Source organism: Cetorhinus maximus, chromosome 9, assembly GCF_964194155.1.
Source record: "Cetorhinus maximus chromosome 9, sCetMax3.hap1.1, whole genome shotgun sequence".
Lineage (NCBI taxonomy): Eukaryota > Metazoa > Chordata > Chondrichthyes > Lamniformes > Cetorhinidae > Cetorhinus > Cetorhinus maximus.
In genome coordinates this window covers 11,634,386-11,655,152 of record NC_135887.1, presented here as the reverse complement: position 1 = coordinate 11,655,152, position 20,767 = coordinate 11,634,386, and the positions used below count along the sequence as shown (strand labels likewise).

Below are 20,767 nucleotides of genomic sequence, written 5' to 3'. Positions count from 1 at the left end.
GCCAGTGTGGGATTTGCAATGCCAGTGTGGGATTTGCAATGCCAGTGTGGGATTTGCAATGCCAGTGTGGGATTTGCATGCCAGTGTGGGATTTGCAATGCCAGTGTGGGATTTGCAATGCCAGTGTGGGATTTGCAATGCCAGTGTGGGATTTGCTTGGCATGAACATGGAGCTCGACAGCCCTGATTCCCTGAGCTGCATTCCCGTGGAGCAAGACTCTGAACCAGGACCCTTGTCTATCTTAATATCCCATCATAGAAGAGATAAGAAAATCAACCAGAAAAATCAATTTAATTTTATTAAAAATGTACTATGTGGAAGAACGAAAAACAATGAGTTAAGAATGATTTTGGCTGCATTTGCACTAGATCCTTAGTGTTGGTACAAAATGGCCTTGCTTCACACCAGCACCAGGAAGTTGTAGCATTAATGAAGAGCCAAGGCTCAATCTGACTCCCAAGTAAAGCAGAAACTCCCTCCTCAGTTATGACCATAAGAGTTGCTGGATTCTCATTCCAAACCCAACTGGTTTTAGTTTTTTGTTTTTATCTCTTGGTTCACTAATTGTCCTTCAGAGAAGAGAATCTGTTCACCTTAACAGATCTGACCTGCTAGACACTGTAGTCTGCACTTCACGACTGACTCTTAATAGCTCAGTAAACTACTCAGAGAGCAATTAGGGGTGACAGAAAGTGAAGTGTTGACAGCATTGTCTACATCCCAAGAACATCTTTGAATACTGACGGTGTAAGTATGAGGGGTATCACAGAGACCAATCAACCTTCCACAATCCATCCGCCCAATGAAATGCACATTGCAGTGTCCAATTGTTAACCAAATGATTCCATGATTTACTCAACCTAAAGTTTTCCCAATAGGAAAAACATTTCGGACCAGTATTCTTATTGCTCAGTTTTTACTGTTTTTTCATTCTGGACTTGAACTATAAGGGAGTTAAGGATTATGGGAATCAGTCAAGAAAGAGGAGGTGAGGCTATGGCCACATCAGCCATGAACTTGTTAAATGGCGGAACAGGCTGGAGGGGCTGAATGGCCTAATCCTGCTCCTGCTCCTTATGAAGCCTATTACCTTAATCACTATTTGAACTTACTGATATCTATCCCAAATGATCTTTTGTTAGTTCGAACCTGTATCCTTTAATTACCTGTCCAACTCATTCTGTAAGTTCTCAGTTGGCTTTCCAAGTCCATGGTCTCTTCTAATCCTGTGCCAGCTGTGAATCTGCACTGAGCATCTGAACCAGGGGACCTTAGGAAAATTAGAAACAGTATCCACTTCAGCACCAGACCGTGAGACGCCTCACTCCGTACTTCCCCCAACCCCGATCCTCAGTCAGTACACTATCACTTAAAGGTGGGGTCTTGTGGGAGAACTTTCTACTTAAAATCTCCCACCCTGTCATGGTACGATTTGAAGAACTCTCGTGGAGTTCTTGTCCAGGCTTCGGGGTTACTAGGCTCCATCAGCATTACCACTAGGCCGCCCTCCCCCCCCCCCCCACCCCCCCGCCGCAAACATCACCCTGCTTCATTCGAGTGATAAGGGGGACCCGTCTTTTATTTAGACAGTTGATTCCAAACCACTAACACCACTTGCGGGATTTGAGCTCACAAAAAGCTGTCTAGGCCTCTGCCTTGCCTCCCCAAAAAGTATTACCACTACGGTGCCGTGTCCTGTGCCCTTGTGCAGCACTTTCTAACAGCTTTTGCTGACTTCTTTTGAATAGATGGACAATGGGGGGAATTGCTTTACAGGTCCCCTTTAAGCGCCTCATAATTGTGTAAAATTAACGTGGACAAGTTCTTTATTAAAAAGCTCCGGCTGAGGATATTGATATTGTTTTCTGGTTTTCCTTTTGTTTTTGTCTTTTGCATTTTCAGGTATAAGCACATCCCAAGGGCAGAGCGTCCCTGTTATAAACAGCGTCACAGCGGGCAGCCTGGCAGCTTTACAACCTGTGCAGTTTTCACAGCAGCTTCACAGTCCGCATCAGCAGCCAATCATGCAGCAGTCTCAGAGTCACATGTCACAGCAACCCTTCATGGCCACAGTGACCCAGCTGCAGAACTCTCACAGTAAGGCACCGTCATGGCTCGGAGTGGGAGGCTGGGCGTTCAATAAAAAGGGCCTAACAGTGTAATGAAAGTCGGATGATTAACTGTTTTAAATCTGTGCCAACGGGCAACGTCTTTTGCCTAGTTACCAGCTGAAGCCACACGCAGATGGAGTAAACTGCAGAGATTTTCCTTTTTAATCGTCTTTACGTTTAAGTCAAACGTACAGTTTGGGCTTTGTTTTACACCCCTGCCTTGGCCGGAATGTTTTTGTTTTCTGTTCCTGAAGCTAGGTTGGGAGTTTTCTCTCTCGCGGAGAGTCTGTAACTGGGGTTCCTCAAGAGCCTTCCCCCATGCACCTCCGGATGCTCCTGGCTATGGGCTCGGTGGTGGGGGCGGGGGTGGGGATGGTGGGGGTGGGGGTGGCGGGGGGGCAGGGTGGGGTGAGAGAGTGCATGAAAACGAGCACGTTTGAGGTCAAGCATGAGGTTGGCAGCCCTTTTGTAAGGTGAATTATACCAGTGCTCTTCCAAAAGCCAAGGATTAGTATCCTGGAAGAATGAAATCAAATAGGCCGAGTGGCTTGGCATATCCAGACTCAACTTTGCGATCTTGCTAAGAGCTCACCGCCCAGCCATAACATCAGGCCAACTAAGGCCAGCCAAACTCAAGTGCAAGGCCGTGCTAGGGCTCAGGCCTACAGCCTCCTGACTAGGAGTTAAGTACTATATATTTTTTTAACGACGGGATTTGCTGGGGCTGGCATTTAATTTTGAAAATAAAATTTATGTTGTGACCTTGAGGAGGTCTTTATGAGAGGCTATTAACCCTCAGACTACTGGCAGGATCAGAGCCCTAAACCAATATAGCAATAAAGCTGCTCATATGTATTTATTTTGTGTCATATTAACCCTATCAGAACTGAATCATAACTTGCTGTGCCAATATTCTGCCTTCAATTTTGTTGCATCTGTCGTCATAGTGTAGTTACATGCTGTTGCCACTAGATGGTTCTGTGGAGTGAGGGTAGGGAATCTCTGTGTGTATAGAAAATATCCACCAGCTTACCGCAGGCAACATGGAGGGAATTTATTAATATTATACAAACAAAGAAATATTTTAACATGTGACCTGTGTTTGGGTTGACATCCCCTTCCTCCTCTTATTCTTTGTGGCCTCCTTCTGTGTTGTAAACTTTTATGGTTTGTCCTGCTCCTCGCTACCCCAGTGCACCTTCTACAGGATGTGCTGAAGGGAGCCATCAAAGCTCCTTTGGCAGCATCTCCCAGACCTGAGACCCCACCACCTAGAAGGTCAAGAACAGCAGGTACTTGAGAACACCATCACCCGCAAGTCCCTCCCCCCCAGCAAGCCACTCGCCACCCCGTCTTTGAAATATGTTGCCGCTCCTTCAGTGCCGATGAGTCAAAATCCTAGAACGCCCTCCCTAAGAGCACTGTGGCTGTGCCTTCACCAAATGGACCACAGCGGTTCAAGAAGGCGGCTCACCGCTGGCGTCTCAAGGGCAACTGGACGTGGGCAATAAATGCCAGCCTTGCTGTGGACAACAATATCCTGGGGAACGGTTTATATAAAATGGAAACTTGTCTTTAAGAAGGATTTTGTTTTCCGGGCAAGCATTAATTAAAAACCCTTGATTCGTCAGCTTGACCCGGTGTCATGATTGACCGGACGATTTTTTGACGCAAAAAATTATGTTCCCAGCTCCTCTGGGCGCTGGCTCTCTCTGGGCATCAGTGGCCCTCTGCTTACTCAGCTAAATGCCCATTACACACCCAGACGGCCACTGTGGTAGGTTTTCCTAAACCGGGAGGTGTCAGAGTCAAGGCCAGGCTTCTCACCCAGTGTTCTGGCCTGAACCACTGGATTGTGAACCAGGGGAAAAAAGAAAAAAAACGAGGCTGATTATTATCACCTCCACCCCGAATTAATTTATAGCACGCATCTCCCCCATCACCGCCCCTCATCTGAAATCAGATAACGCAGCGCTGACTGTTTTATCTAATGTCTGTGAGGTTGTGCCTCTTGCCGACCGCGAAATCCACTCTGACGTTTGCTTCTGGGATTTTATGAAAGTATATATTTTTTTTGGTTTAAATACTCATTGTTGTGAGTAGACTTTTCGTTCATGTGTAAAGCGATGATACAGCTGCCTTGAGACAACCTGGCAGCTCAGTCTATCGCTTGTGGAGTGGCGCTGGACTGGGAGCAGATGTGGAACGGTGGCCGCATTAGATTTTTGGAAAAAAATTAAGATCCAGGGGCCCGTATATTGTGTCGCCCACATAAACTCATATCGGGAGCGACACAGAGAGCGTCCCCCTCCCCAAACACCAGGACCAGCTGCGAGAGGCTGCAGCGAGAGGGTGGGGGAAGGGCTGGTGCCTCTGTACCTCTTGGGTTTCTCTTCGGCCAGGATTTTTACGCTCCCGCTCGGCAGGTTTTTAGGCCGGAGGGGGGAGTGGGGGGGGAGGTGGGGGGAGGGGGTAGCGTGGAATTGCAGGGACGGGATTCCCTCGGGGGTTCCCGCCTGCCGTGACCTCGCAGTAATTTTTACACTGGGGCGGGCACAGGCCTGAGACGGAGAGCTCGCCTTTGCCCCAGTTGAGGCTGTTTCGCTCCCCACCCCCCCCCCCCCCCCCCACCCCCCCCCCCCCCACCCCCCCCCACCACCTCACAGCCTCAATTTTAGGCTGCTGGTTGAGCTCCAGTGGGGGAAAGCCTAAGCGTCATCAGCCATGTCCTCTGTGGGTAGCCCTTGTCCCCGAGGAGCCAACCCTGCAGCCTCTGTGGACCCTGGAAGATGTCCAGGATCTGAGACCCATTGAGAATGTAGGAATCATGTGCAGACTTGGAGGATGCATTTTGTGGTGGTCACACACCAGCTGAACATTCAGCGAGTGGAAGCCCTTGTGGTTGACATAGTTGACCGCTTAATACCACGGAGATCTGAGCGCCACATGAGTGCAGCTGATGGCACTCTGCACCTGTGGAAAACCTGATATCTGGGCAAATCCCAGTGCTCTTGCATCCTGGCCTTCCTGCTCCCGGGTGAAATGCACAAAGTTGTGTACCTTCGTGAAGTTGGTGTCTGTGACCTCATGGATTTATTTGTGGGTGGAGGCTTGTGAGATCCCACAGAGGTCACCTGTGCAGCCCTGAAAGGAGCCACTGGCGTAGAAATTGAGCGCCATGGTCACTTGCATGGCCACTGGCAGTGGATGTCCCCATGTGTCAAATCCTGCAGTAGCTGGTACATGTGACTGATCAGTTCCCTGGACATACGCAGTCTTTGGTGGCACTGATTCTTGGTCACCTGCAGGAATGAAAGGCGGTGTCTATAGACCCTGGCTAGGCGCACACGAGCGACAGCTCACTGTGGCTCTTCAGCAGGGTGCGCAGGAGCCCCAACCATCCCTTCTTCTTGAGGGTGCTGCTCCTCCCTCTTCCCAGCTAGGCGCCTCTGTCACCCTCTTTCCTTTGTCTTCGCTCTCTGTATGCCACGAGGCATACAGCTAGTTCACCAGGCTCCATGCTCCTGATGTACTCCTTCTGCAGGATGAAAGAGAGAGATGCGTGGATTAGCTTGGGTGTACTATGAACGTTGGTTAAGTCTGAAGGCCCCATTTGGATGGCCAGAGATTAGTGCGCTGCATGGCTGCCCCAAACCCACCCACCCACCTCCCCTCCACTCCACCTGACCGATTGACGGCAGCTTTGCCCATTGGACTCCATGCTGTGCTCTCAGCTCAGGCACAGGCATTCTCCTAACCCACACTGCAAGGCTGCACTGTTAGCTTGAACCATGGGGGATACTGGTCCAAATCTGAATGATGACATTGCAAAGGGGCTATGAGCGTCTCCACCAATCACTGCTCCATGGCCACTTTCGCAAGGGGATTGGACAACGCCCACAGTCGTACAATTGTTCTGCTGTCCACTAAAATGCACAGTAGTTTGCAGTCTGTGCCTGCAGGTAAAAAGCTCTGGAGCATTTGGTGGCATTTTCAGGCCTCTGCATTGCTTGAGTGGACAGATAGGTTAGAGGCCTGACTCCCAGCATGTCAATGTGGCTGCGCCTGAACTGTCTCAGCTGCGGAGGAATGGTCACTTTATACAAGATTTCCCTAATGCGTGGTGGCTTCCCTCCCTGCCCTCCTCCGCCACACATACTTGAGCACTGCCATCAACTGTAGTGCAGCCCTTGCCCACCCACTCCCCCCAACTCGCCTCGACCGCAGGGCAGCCCTTGTCCCGGCACTGCACTGTCAGACAGCCGGGGAAATGAGACTTGCCTGTGCCCTCGCCTAAATGCGCGGCGCCTCAACCTTAAGGTCCAACAGGCGACTATCGCAAGCGCTGCTCAACGTTACTGTGCACTCACCTCCGAGTTCCCTCAAAGTGCAGCTTGCCAGGTGCATGCCTTATATACGCTGCAGTGAAACAAGTCGGTGTGCTCAGATGATCCAGCGTTGGGTGGGGGAGGGGGGGATGATTCCAGCGAGCTGGGCTTATAATGATATCCAGATGTATTAAAACGAAGTTCCCCATGTCCAGTGACGGGAAACGTGGCGCACCATTGACGGGCAGAGCGGACGGTTGCAAACGTGTTTCACGACAGCGTACAGCCGATTTTTGGCCTTCCCGCCATATTGTCCGCTCATGCCCGCCACGGCGCCCGGTGCCAGCCGGAACGGAAAATTCCCCCCTTTAGTCCCAGGCGGCTCCGCGCAGTTCATCTCCTGGCCACCGCGACGCAGTTGCTGCAGGAATCGGAGAACCGCTGGCCAATCAGATTGGCCAGCAGCTCTCCAAGGCGGGGCTTCCTCCCGAGCGATGGGCGGAAGTCCCGCCTGCTGCCAATCAATGCTCGTTTGAGTGTAAAATGGCTGCGGGCAGTCGGAGTCAGTGGGGAAGCCTTCCTAAAAATTCAGGCCCTAATGTTCTTCCAGGGCGGGATTTTCTGGCCCCGCCCCCTAACGGGAATCGTCCGGTCCCACCAAAAGTCAACGGACCTTTGGCTGGGCCGCCGCCTCCCTCGCGGTGGGTCCCACCATGACGGGGCCGGAGAATCCTGGCCCTCGGTGTTTAATGTCAAAACGAGATGCCAACCACATGCGGTGTTTGAAAATCCTTATTTTGTTTCTTTGTCAATACACATTGTGAGTGATGCCACAAATCGTGATGTCATTATAAAGCAAAACAATGTGCTGCTGAATAATTAAAGTTTTGCCAAACACTTCTTCATGAATGAAGGTGAAGGGACAGGAAGACCTGCACACGTGGCCCCTTTAATAGACGTGGCTGAGATTATGACGAGGAAGCACTTAACTTCCGTATTAAGGGGGGAGATCTATGTAGCTCTCAATAGGCAAACAGGCTTACCTTAGGGCTAGGCCCATCGCTTAAAAGCAAAGTTTTTATTACTTGTATCCAGAATGCGTATTTTTTTCTTCTGTAGAATTATTGAGGCCCACTGCAAGTGTGACTCAAGGATTATTGAAAATAGTCTCTTCCCTCTTCCTCTTTCACACAACACCAAACTGATGGAATACTTCAAAAGAGGAAGGCCATCAACTTGATAAAAACTGGATTGAGAACATGTCACCGAGCAGTCACTATCGTCTAATAACAGAGACCAGTTTGATCCTCTTAATGACCCAGAGTGACGGTGAAACTCTCAGTGTCTCCACTGAAACTGACAGCAATTTTGGGAGTTCCAACATGTGCAGAATGACTCAGAAATTCAGAAGTTGTTGTCAATGACTCAAGGCTCTTCCACATGGTGTAATATGGAAGTTGCCATAGGCTACAATCTCATTGCAGTCATGAATTGGTGAGAACTTTCATTCTAATGCAATCAGTCTCACTGTAAAAATGCTGGAAAAAGTTGCACACTGTTGAATAAGGAGTAACCGAGCTTTTAACAGGGTGCTAAGTTCATAATTACTTACGAACACCCTCACTAGCCCTGAAAAAGTTGTGTTATATTTGTGGAATGTCAAGTTTCTCCATAATCTTGAAGATTTCCACACATTTTCAAAACGGAATTTTATTCATTTTTTTTTCTAACGTTTGTTTATCTTCATTGTAGTTTCTACCTTAATCCAATCATAGTATTTTATTCCACACTTTGAACATTTAAATTAAAAGTGAAGGGGTTCAGTGGTTTCCTGGGGCAGAAGATTGAGCTCTGCGGGCGGACACACGCCCAACCCGGCCGAGTGTAAAATGACACGCGGTGATGTCGGGCGAGTGTCCCGATGTCACCGCGTAGTCCCACAATATTTCATTCGGCAGGCGCACACCGGAGTCGGCAGCAAGGCCGCCGACAATTAAAAGGCCTATTAAGATCATTAAAAAGGTAATTAATGTCAAATTTACACCCCCTGTCCAACCTAACGGTTGGAGGGCAGGCAAAAACGCCAAGCGGCCTTTGCACTGTTTAGGAAACCTCATCCACGGGCGGGATGAGGTTTCCTAAAGCAAATAAAAATCAAATAAAAATTTTACACTTGAATTAAAAACATGTCCCTGCTCATGTGACAGAGTCAGATGAGGGTCATGTTTTATGACATTTTTTTGTTCATTAAGTTTTTTCAAAGAGCGCTTCATCTCCCTGAGGCATGGAGCTGCCTCAGGGAGATTTCAGCGCTCTTTCGCGCGTATGTACAAAGCTCACCCTAGGCCTGCTCACTTCCCCCCCCAACCCAGCACAGTCAGCGCGCTGTTCCGCTCGCGTTCCACACTGGGCAGGCCTTAATTGGCCCACCCGCGTAAAATCGAGGTGTGGTGCCGATTGGGGGCAGCAGTCAGCTTCCCAACCACCCCTGCCCGCCCCTGCCAACCCCCCCCTGCCAAGGGCAAAATCCTGCCCCTGGTTTGTTGTGTAAATGCTTCAATGTGATAGGTCACTTCCCTAACTTGCTGCCAAGCTATCCCCACAACATGGTGGCAGATTTAAACTGAGAGGAAAACCATGTCACAGTGATCGCCAGAACTTTGCGGAGAACTTTCTTCAAGGCCACCAGCATGAACCCTGCTGACCGCAAAATCTGGGCCGATGTGTTTAGAGTAACAAACGCAATGCATGGAATACCGCAGTTAAAGATCACTCCCTTCAGCAATACTTATTTATGGTTTGTTCATTTTATTAAAGCAGTGCATAGTTTATGCAAAGCTCCCCACTGCCCTTTGTGTTAGGTGCCAACGTTGTGGTGTGCTAGAATTTCTAAGCTTCAACTCTGCAGGCCCAGCATAATGGGGAACAGGAACCTGATGTGCTCCCATGCACTGGCCACTTGCCAGTGTATTATCAGCCCCATTATATTTCACTTGTAGCATTTGGAAAATGGATTGTTTATCTCTTTTTGGAGGAACTTAACCCGATTCCTTTTGTCTTTAAAAAAAAAACTTGCAGTTAAAGGGCTGATGCTGCCACATGTGGAGTGGGCGATGGGTGGATTTCAAACCTCTAAACACTGCGATCCAGAACCTCTGACATATGGGTTGCACCTGGAGGGAGAGGAGAATGTTGCAGGGGAGGAGAAATTTGTCTAACATTTGTAGCGTAAAATGGGTTGGTAACAAATCAGTGCACCATTTATACTGGGCTTGGCTTCCTTTCCCATTGACGCTAATGGTGAGAATGGGCTGCCAATTTGCTATTAGTCCATCTCGTACCGTCGGTGTTGACCAGAATCCCCTCTTGTTGCTCAACAGCTGAACCTGTATCTGGTGCTTTTGCCTGACAGTCACCAATTTGTTAAGTTCCTTTACAAAGAAAGTTTACCAATTTGTCTCCCCAGATATGATTGGCGGCACCATAACCTTGCTGAATCATTGACGCTGTCTCTATACCTGCCTTTGTGTGCAGTCCTGGTGACAGCAGTCAGTGCTAAACATTCCCAATCCATAATACCCCTTTACTTGACATAAAAAATGTTTTACATTACTAGCTGCTTTAAATCAAACATTGGAATACATGAGTTAATGTGGAAGTAGAGTATCCTATTCTCATCGCGAAAGGGTGTCCGAATCTGTCTTTGAGCACGGGAACAAGCACAGATTGGGAAAGCTTCATCGGTTTGGGGAGTGGGGCTTGATGAAGGTGTAACTCGTCTTAACACTGCTGTTTTGTTTTGGTTTCCTTCCAGTGTACACGCACAAACCAGATCCTCCCCAGTATTCCCACACCGCACGGTTCCCATCAGCCATGGTCGTCGCGGATACGGGCAGCATCAGTGCACTAGCGAGCATGTCCTCCAGCAAGCAGGTAACCAAGTTCAGCAACTACTGACGCGATAGTATTGGCTGTCAGCCTGTGTCATTTAGAAACCATGTCCTAAGGTGGATGTTAATGTGCTGCGGATGCACGTTGGCTCAGATTGAGGCAAAGTTCTAGATTTGAATGGTGCATATAACCGATCTATGTATTTATTGGCACTGAACAATTGTTTTGAATCAATTTATTCCTTAAAATCAGGAACTGAATAATGGAGTGAGTTGGATGGACCCATCGCCTTCCCACTGCCTTGACTTTAAAATTCTCATCCTTGTTTTCAGATTCTGCCTCCTTTAGCCTCAAAACCCTCTGTGATCTCTGAACACCCCCAATTTTAATCGCTCCAACATGGGGTTGATGTGCCTTCAGCTGCTAAGGCCCTAAGCTCTCAAATTCCCACCCTAAACCTTTCAGCCCCTATCTCCTCCTTAAAATCTGTCATCATCGTCATCTCCAATAAGAGAGAATCTAACTATCCCCCATCCAGTGGAATTACCATCGCTGAATCCCCCACGATCAACATCCTGGGGGTTACAATTGACCAGAAACTGAACTGGACTAGCCATATAAACTCTGTGGCTACAAGAGTAGGCCAGAGGCTGGGAACCCTGTGGCGAGCAACTCACCCCCTGACTCTCCAAAGCTGGTCCACCATCTACAAGACACAAGTCAGGAGAGTGATGGAATACTCTCCACTTGCCTGGATGAGTGCAGCTCCCACAACACTCAAGAAGCTTGACACCATCCAGGACAAAGCAGCCCACTTGATTGGCACCCCATCCAAAAACATTCACGCCCTCCACCACCAACGAACAGTAGCAGCAGTGTGTACCATCTACAAGATGCACTGCAGGAATTCACCAAGGCTCCTTAGGCAACACCTTCCAAACCCGTGACCACTACCATCTAGAAGGACAAGGGCAGCAGATACATGGGAACACCACCACCTGGAAATTCCCCTCCAAGTCACTCACCATCCTGACTTGGAAATATATCACCGTTCCTTCACTGTTACTGGGTCAAAAGCCTGGAACTCTTTCCCTATCAGCACTGTGAGTGTACCTACACCACAGAGACTGCAGCGGTTCAAGAAGGCAGCTCACCACCACCTTCTCAAAGGCAATTAGGGATGGTCAATAAATGCTGTCTTAGCCAGCAACACCCACATCCCATAAATGAATTTTTAAAAATCTGCTTATGTAGCTCAGTGTCTGATTTTGATTGGTAACACTCCAGGAATGTTTTAGTATGTTAAAGATGTTATATGAAGCTGTTGTCAATGTTGTTGAATGTGTTACCAGTGAGAAAAAGCCTTCAGTTCATCCAACACACTTCATTTTGTTTCAAACTTTAGTGAATAATATGATTTTTAAAGAGTTGGTCATGGCTGATCAGTGCTCCACGTTACATTGTGCTGTTTATTGGGTGAGTTTATTAGATGTAAAGTAAGAAACAAGGGGGGTGGTGAGGGGGGTGCGGTTAGCTCAGTTGGATAGACAGTTAGCACGTGGTTCGATCCCCGTTCTGACTGAGGTACACTTGGGGCCTGCCTCCTCACCCATAGCCCTGTGGCAAAATCACAGCATAGGCCCTGGTTCAGAGACCCTTGACAAATGGAGTATGCTAACTGGAGTAGAAGTAAGAAACAGATATTTTCACAATAACACAGCCTCCTGTTGAAGATGAGCTCCACAGTTTGTCGGTGATACAATGGCAAAGGTACTGGATGAGAAAGGCGAATTCTGGAAATTTGCATCTCTCAATCTTAGCTTGTGTCTGTCAAGAGGCGCTGAGCAGTATTGTCCAGAAGCAGCTGATCAGTGTGGCCTATCCATGGTGTGTGGGGCAGAGAGTCTCTGAGGAGCTAAGGAAAACAAATAGCTACAAGACATTTTCTTGTTTTTAGAAATCAATTTTTGTTTCCTCCCACTGTGCCCGCACCCTGCCCCCATCACTGCCACTCCCCCTTTGCTCTCCTGGATGTAGTTTGTCTCGCTGGGGCCTGATTCCACAGTGAATTTGTCCACATGACCCCTCGGTGTCTGGGAGCCTGTTCCGATACTGTCCTGGTCAGAAGTCCACACAAAGCAGAGTCTAATAAGGACCATTGAAATATTTCCTTTCCCAACCCAGGGGTGCTGGGGCCAATTCTGCATCCAAAGAAGAGAAACAGTTAATGGTAGAGGGGATAAAACAGGATTAGATGAGATGGGGCTCTGATGAAATTGAGTTCTAAGTGGCTCAGACCTGGTGTTATTTTATTCATTGGATGTGGGCATTGCTGGGTAGGTCAGCATTTATTGCCCATCCCTAATTGCTCTTGTTCAGAGGGCAGTTAACAGTCAACCACAGTGGAGTCAGATGTAGGCTAGACCAGGTAAGGACATTGGTGAACCACATGGTTTTTTACGACAATCGACGCTGCCAGGCTTTTAATTCAAGATTTTTTGGGATTGGGATTTCAAATTGGGATTTGAACCCAGGTCCCCAGAGCATTACCCTGGGTCTCTGGAACACTGGGACAGTGACAATACCACTATGCCACCACCTTCCCTATACTATTCTAACCAGGATTCAGAATGTGTTGATCACATACAGTTTTGTTTCTTTACATAATTGTACACGTCTCCTGTTGTATAGAGTTAGCCACAGGCGGGATGAGGTTTCGATCCATCATTAAAAAAAAATTCATACTAATTTCTAACATGTCCCCTGCTCGTGTGACTGAGTCACGTGAGGGGACATGTTTTTTTAACATCTTAAAATGCTTTATTTTTATTTTTCTACATCTTCATCTCCCTGAGGCACGGAGCTGCCTCAGGGAGCTTTTCTTGCGCGCTCACCCTCCTCCTCCCCCCACACACACAGGCAGCGCTGAGTGCTGTCATGTGTATTTTCACGCTTAGCAGGCCTTAATTGGCCCGCCAGTGTGAAATCGCGGTCTGGCCCCGATTGTGGGCGGCGGCCTACTTCCCGATCGCTCCCACCCACCCCCGCCAAGCCCACCCGACGAGGTAAAAACTCTGGCCATAAATCCATTAACTACAAACCTATATACAGCTTTAGAAATGTGTTGGACGGTATCTTTATATTCGTTCATGGGATGGTGGCAACACTTGCAAGGCCAGCATTTATAGCCCATCTCTAATTGCCCTTGAGAAGGGGGTGGTGAGCTGCCTTCTTGAACCTCTGCAGTCCATGTGGTGTAGGTACACCCACGGTGCTGTTAGGAAGGGAGTTCCAGGATTTTGACCCGGTGAAGATGAAGGATCAGCGATACAGTTCCAAGTCAGGATGGTGAGTGGCTTGGAGGGGAATTTGCAGGTGGTGGTGTTCCCATGTGTCTGCTGCCCTTGTCCTTCTAGGTGGTAGAGGTCATGGGATTTGGAAAGTGCTATTGAAGGAGCATTGGCGAGTTGCTGCAGTACACACTCGAGGAGGAAGCGAATGTTTAAGGTAGTGGATGGGGTGTCAATCAAACAAACTGCCTTGTCCTGGAAGGTGTTGAGCTTCTTGAGTGTTTTTGGAGCTGTGCTCATCCAGGCAGGTGGAGATTATTCCATCACGCTCTCCTAACTTGTGCTTTATAGATGGGAGTCAGGAGGCAAGTTTCTTGCCACAGTTTACTTTGTAAATGTCTTTTTCCTGGCCTTCTTCACCATTGTTGACCATGTCTTCAGCTATCTAGACTCCAAGCTCTGGAATTTTCTCCCTGAACCTCTCTACATCTCTCTCTTCTATTAAGGTGTTGTTTAAAACCCACCTCTGACCAGGTTTTGATTACGTCTCCTTCTTTGGCATGGCATCAATCTTTCTCTAATTATGCTCCTGTAAACCAGCCTAGGACAGTTTACTATGTTAAAGGTGCTACATAAATGCAATTTGCTGCTGTTGGAGAATTACTTTCAGGCAGGGTAGTCGGTGGAAAAGCACCAACACATCTTGGATATTTTTAAGCAAGTAGACTTGACAAAAAAAACGCAGCATTTCGTGATGTGAAGGAAACAGGTTTTTTTTAACCTAATGAGCTACAGACTAAAAGATTCTAGTTTTGTAAATTTGCCACACAATTGTGTTTGCTAACTTGTGTTAAAGGGATTGAAACATGGCATGTCTGCAGTGAGCCTTCCCTGCCATTGACACATATTCCAAATTTGGGTGCTTGGGGCCAATCCTTGAAAAGGTGCTGCTCATGGGCATGTCTCCACGCCAGCGACCCAGATTTGCTGGATCACCCCTGCTGCTGTGTTACAGACATGTCAGGGCACCTTTCAAAAATGATCGTCATTCATAAGGCACGTTCTACAAAATTCTCATCAGAATGGTGGGGATTGGAAATAAATGAAAGCTCGAATATTCAAGTCCAAGTTTGTTCTGTGGGAGGATGAAATTCGTTTTGCATAAGCCAGATAAATGCAATTGAGTCTGTTGCGTTGAATTTCACCGATTGTGGGTTTTCATTACGTTGCTGTTAGGTGAGTACTCAGCACTGGTAGAATTGCCTATCCATGCATCCCTGACATTTAACTTTTGCATCAGGAAACCAGAGAGAGTCCGTCCTCTGATTCTACCTTAAGTCAGCTGACAATTCATTTCCAGTGTGTACCTGTAGTAACTTGAGACATAATGTACCTTTAAGACAAGTATTGTAATATAAGGTCACATGATCTTATTGTCCAATAGCAGAGTAGGGCTACCTCTATTCGGGCAGAGTCTTGGGTTAGTCACTGAGGAGTGAAGACAGAGTTTTTATGTTATAAGCACATAAGTATAGTTGTAGAGTTAGATTGTAAATAAACAGCATGTGTTTATTCTAACAACGACCTCCTGATGTTCTCGGTCTCTATGCCGACGCAGTCACCCCGAACAAAGCATGCAACTCAGATCCTTTAGCTCCAACAAATGAAGGGCACTGGATCCAACAAACTGGTGACGAGGGAAAAAGGATGAAAAATCACGGAAGAAACGAGGTAAAAATCGAGAGAGAGAAACAAAGGAAACCAGAAGGACCAAAATCGGGCCATAGCTCGCACGCTAGTTGCAAGTTAAAGAAAATTTCCTTCTGAGCGTTGAATTAATTCCTTAAGAGATGCCGCAATTTGGAAGAGTAGAGCCATTCGATCCAATCTCGGACGACTGGTCTCGCTATGTTGAACGCCTCGCGTTCTTCTTCCAGGGGAACGACATTGAGGGGGAGGAGAAGATGCGCGTGATCCTTCTGCCCACGTGTGGGAGTGAGACGTACGGACTAATTCAAATTCTGTTGGTGCCCGGTGCCCCAGACTCCAAAAGTTTTGATGATTTAGTGAACCTCGTAAGAAATCATGATCAGTCCAAGCCACCAGTGACCATACAAAGATGTAAATTCAGCTGAAGAATCAGAGCTGCGGGGGAGGCTGTTCCTTCTTATGTAGCTGGTTTGAAGCAATTAACTGAATACTGCGAATTCAGGACTTCAAGCAATGATATGCTTAGAGATCGGTTGGTGTACGGTATAAACAAGAATGCGATCCAGGGGAAATTGTTGGCAGAAACAAACTTGGATGTTTCGAAGACGTTTGAAATCGCTCTTGCAATGGAAGGTGCGGTGCGTGACTCAGAAGCCATTCGAGGAGCGCAAAATGGCGCCACCCTCCATGTTGGGTGGGGGAGCTTCAACCAAAAAGAGCGCGAAAGTGCAGAGCTTTGTTCCGAAGCGGGAAGCAGCCGCCGCTAGCGGACAAATTAAAAAGGAGATCCCAGCAGCAAAAGCTTGGCATCATACTGACAGAGATGGAAGTAGACAGCCCCGTAATGAAACACTATCTAAAAAGGTTGAACGTTTCTTCTGCCATCAAAATGGAAACCTCTTGAGAAATTGTAAAGATAGAATCAGGCAGACTTTCAGACAAAAGCAAAAACCCAATGAGATAATCAGCGCTGAAAATCCTGAAGTAAATAGATGCTGATATTTATTCGCTATATAATTTAAAGGTAGGAAGAACGGAGCCTATCTATGTAACCATGAGAGTGAATGAGAGGCCTATCAGAATGGAGGTGGATACTGTTGCAGCTACCAGTAATTGGAGAGCTTCAATGCTTGAATCAGGGAGAACGTAACCTGAATTTAGAAGGAACTGTTGAAAAGTTAAAGGCTTATACAGGAGAAAGCATAGAAGTCAAGTGCGCATGTAAAGTCTTAGTAAACTATAAAGGTCAAACAGGGAGATTATCCTTGATGGTATGAGCAGACAAGGGACCTAGTCTCCTCAGATGAAACTAGCTGAAAGAAATTAAATTGGAATGGACTGAAATCTTCCAATTAAGAACGAATGGATTTTCACAGTTATTACAGAAATATGCCTCAGTTTTCAAGGAAGAACTTGGAAAAATTGAAGGGCTACAAGCAAAAATTAATGTAAATCCTGAGGCAACACCAAGATTCATGTAGGCAAGACCAGTACCTTATGCAATGCGGGATAAGGTAGGCGCCGAACTGGACAGATTAGAAAAACTGGGAGTGATACAAGCTGTATAATTTTCAGAGTGAGCAGCTCCAATTGTACCTGTTCTCAAACCTGAACGAAGCATTCGAATATGCGGGGACTACAAATTTACAGTCAATAAAGCTGCTAAATTGGATAGACACCCCATACCTAAAATTGAAGATTTATACGCTAAATTGACGGGTGGAAAGGCTTACACGAAGTTAGATTTGAGTCATGCCTACCAGCAACTGGAATTAGAGCAGACATCCCAAATGTTCGTCACCATAGATACACATAAAGGGATTGTATCAATACATTGCCATTTGGGGCATCTTCTGCTTGTGCCATATTCCAAAGAACCATGGAAAGCTTGTTACAGGGATTGCCCCATGTTGCAGTTTATCTTGACGATGTTCTCTTGACTGGACTCACAGAAAAGGAACATTTGATGAACCTGGAGAAAGTTCTGAAATGTTTTTCACAGGTAGGAGTGAGGTTGAAAAAGGAAAAGTGCACATTCCAGGCAGAAGAAGTAACTTAAACAGGTCACAAGGTCGATTCACAAGGGCCAACGTCCAGTTGAAGAAAAAGTGAAAGCTGTTAAAGAAGTTCCAGAACCAAAGAATACATCCGAATTGAAATCGTTTCTGGGGATGACTAACTACTATGGGCGCTTATTGCCTAATCTGTCGACAGAACTGACATCATTATATTGCTTGCTTAAGAAAAATCAGAGATGGTCATGGCAAACACCACAAGAAGAAGCTTTCACAAAAGTTTAAAAGTTGTTACAGTCATCTACACTTCTGGTACATGTTGATCCAAAGAAAGAGTTGAGATTAACTTGTGATGCGTCAGTTTATGGAGTAGGAGAGGTGCTTTGTCATCGAATGCAGGATGCATCAGAACGACCTATAGGTCATGTACCGAGAACACTGAGTACTGCAGAGAAAAGGTACTCACAAATTGAAAAAGAAGGCCTGGCAATCATTTTTGGTGTTAAAAAGCTTCATAAGTATGTGCAAAGTCATCACTTTACTACCATAATGGACCACAAGCCGTTATTAGGACTATTCAGTGAAGACAAGGCTATATGTCCTGTAGCCTTGGCAAGATTACAAAGATGGGCATTGATCTTAGCAGCGCTTGAGAGTACTTTTATTTATAGACCCGGAAATGCAGATGCACTCAGTCGTTTATCCTTGCAAATAAAAGATGAGGATGTTCCAATTCCTCAGGAATACATCTTGTTATTGAACTTCCTGGATTCATCACCGATATGTGCTAAACAAATTAAAGATCGGACGAACTGAGACCCAGTCTTATCCAAAGCGAGAAATCAAGTTCTTTCTGGTTGGTCAAAAACACAAGAATCCGAGGAAATGAAACCGTGTTTCCAGAGAAAACATGGGCTAACCGGCCAGGAAGGCATTTTATTGTGGGGAGCTCATGTAAGTTGTTCCCCTGAAAGGACGAAAACCATAGTTCACATCCCGGAATCTCCAAAATGGAGGCAATAGCATGTAGCTAGATGTGGTGGCCGGGAATGGATGGAGAAATAGAAAACCTAGTAAAATGTTGTATGCAGTGTCAACAAGTGCAAAAATTACCTGCAACAGCGCCATCCCACCCCGGGAACGGCCAAAAAAAGACCATGGGTATGAGTACACATCGACTGTGTGGGGCCTTTTATGGGAACGATGTTTCCCCTTATCATAGACACGCATTCAAAATGGATGGACGTATACGAAATGAGGTCACCCACATCTTCAGCGACAATAGACAAGCTACGACAAAGCTTCGTTATTAATGGATTACCTGAAGTGCTAGTATCAGATAATGGGACAGTATTCACAAGCGCTGAATTTAACCGATTTACAAGCCTCAACTGTATTATTTATGTGAAAACATCCCCATACCATCCCTCTTCCAATGGACTTGCTGAGAGAGCAGTTCAGACGTTCAAATCTAGTTTGAAGAAATTATCAGGAGATTTGATAGCGACTAAATTAGCGTGATTTCTTTTCCATTATTGAACCACCCCTCATTCGACAACAGGTATCACACCAGCGGAATTGTTAATGAAACGCCGTCTCGGTTCGAGACTGAGCCTAATTATGCCAAACCTGGGGTGGGGGAAGGTAGAAAGAAGGCAGGAAAATCAGAAAATGGGACATGATTGTCACAGTCGGGATAGAACATTTACTGTAGGAGAGAAGGTATTTGTGAAAAATTTTAGAGAAGGACCAGCATGGTTGTTGGGTGAAATAAGTGCCTCTTTCTTACCATGTGAAAGTTGAAGATCGAATAATAAGGAGACATGTGGATCACATACAAGGTGGAGAAGCCAAATGTCCTGAAGTGATTCCGCCAGTGCTCGAGATATTCCCTGTTGAAAGAATTCAACCAAGTACAAATGTATTTGAAGGGCCAAAAGGGTCGAAGAAACAAATTTACCGGTACCTGCTGTAGAACCTGAAATTCAGACAACTTCAGTAAGGGAGACTCCAAAGCAAACTTCAGAAGCTATAGAGTTGAGACATTCTACACGCTTAAGGAAACCACCAGAGAGACTGACTTTGTGAATAATTGAACTGTGTAAATAACTCGATGTGTTAAAATATTGTAAAATGTATTTTTCAGTAAAGGGGGAGGAATGTAGTAACTTGAGACGTAATGTACCTTTAAGGCAAGTATTGTAATGTAAGGTCACAGGATCTTATTGTCCAATAGCAGAGTAACACGGGCTACCTCTATGTGGGCAGAGTCTTGGGTTAGTCACTGAAGAGTGAAGACAGAGTTTTTATGTTATGAGCACATAAGTATAGTTGTAGAGTTAGATTGTAAATAAACAGCATGTGTTTATTCTAACAACGACCTCCTGATGTTCTCTGTCTCTATACTGACGCGGTCACCCCAAACAAAGCGTGCAACTCAGATCCTTTAGCCCCAGCAATTCAAGGTCACTGGATTCAACAGTACCCTAGTTTACAATGGAGAAACGTGGGACATATCTCCAATTGTCAGGAATGGATCAATCAGAAGTCAAGAACGATGAACTAAATATATATATATCAGCCAACTGTGAGAGTGGGTGCGACCGCCCCCCCCATTATAATAGGTATTCGAGGTTCCATTGTAAACTAGGTAAATGTTGGCCCTATTGTAACCTCACACCCAGTTGTATCTCAGATTACTGGCTGCTTTCCTGAGAATTCAGGAAATGTGACGGATAGAGCGATTTCTGGAGCACAGTGGATTGTGGGTGTTGTAAGCTCCATTCTTGATCGATTGCCATGTCAGCCACCAATGGCAGGAGTATGAGAGTGAGATGCAGCCTTCTGGCCATGTGATGAAACCTCACTGAATATGCTCACCCCAAAGTTGGCAACCTATGGGTTTTTATGTCAATACCACTAAGGTCTTTGTTTTTGAAATTATTGTTTAATATTTACCACCTGCATAAATCTCTGCCAAATCTCTCTTCAGCATTCACCAATTCTGTAACCTCCTCCATTCTGATCACCCTTCAAGATCACTGCATTCCTCTGATTCTGGCCTCTTACACATCCTTGATATCGCTCCACCATTGGAGGCCCTGCCTTCAGTTGTCTAGGCCCTAAGCTCTGGAATTCTCCTCTAAATCTTTCTGCCTCCTTCTCCTGCTTGAAGACACTCCTTAAAACCAACTTATTTGATCAAGCTTTTGGTCACCTGTTCTAATATCTCCTTGTGTGACTGGGGACCAAATGTTGTTTGGTAATGCTCCTGTGAAGTGTCTTCTGATGTCTTTTGGAGCCCCATTGTGCAGATCACCCCTTATATCCTTGGGCGATCACCTTCTAAAGGGGCAAGAACAGGCTTTGAAAGCATTAAATTCATATTGCATCTCGGTGAAAGCATCGTAAAATCATCAAA

The 20,767-nt window shown here is 46.4% G+C and overlaps 1 protein-coding gene across 8 annotated transcripts in view; it reads left to right on the top strand.

The window, feature by feature from the left end:
• The window catches only part of hnf1ba (HNF1 homeobox Ba), a 107,216-nt gene that overhangs the window by 73,004 nt on the left and 13,445 nt on the right, over positions 1 to 20,767 (top strand). For all 8 annotated transcript variants that reach the window (XM_078548046.1, XM_078548043.1, XM_078548044.1 and 5 more), the window contains 2 exons: positions 1,904 to 2,098; positions 10,255 to 10,373. In XM_078548046.1, the coding sequence (XP_078404172.1) occupies positions 1,904 to 2,098; positions 10,255 to 10,373 (314 nt within the window). The remainder of the gene's footprint in view (positions 1 to 1,903; positions 2,099 to 10,254; positions 10,374 to 20,767) is intronic.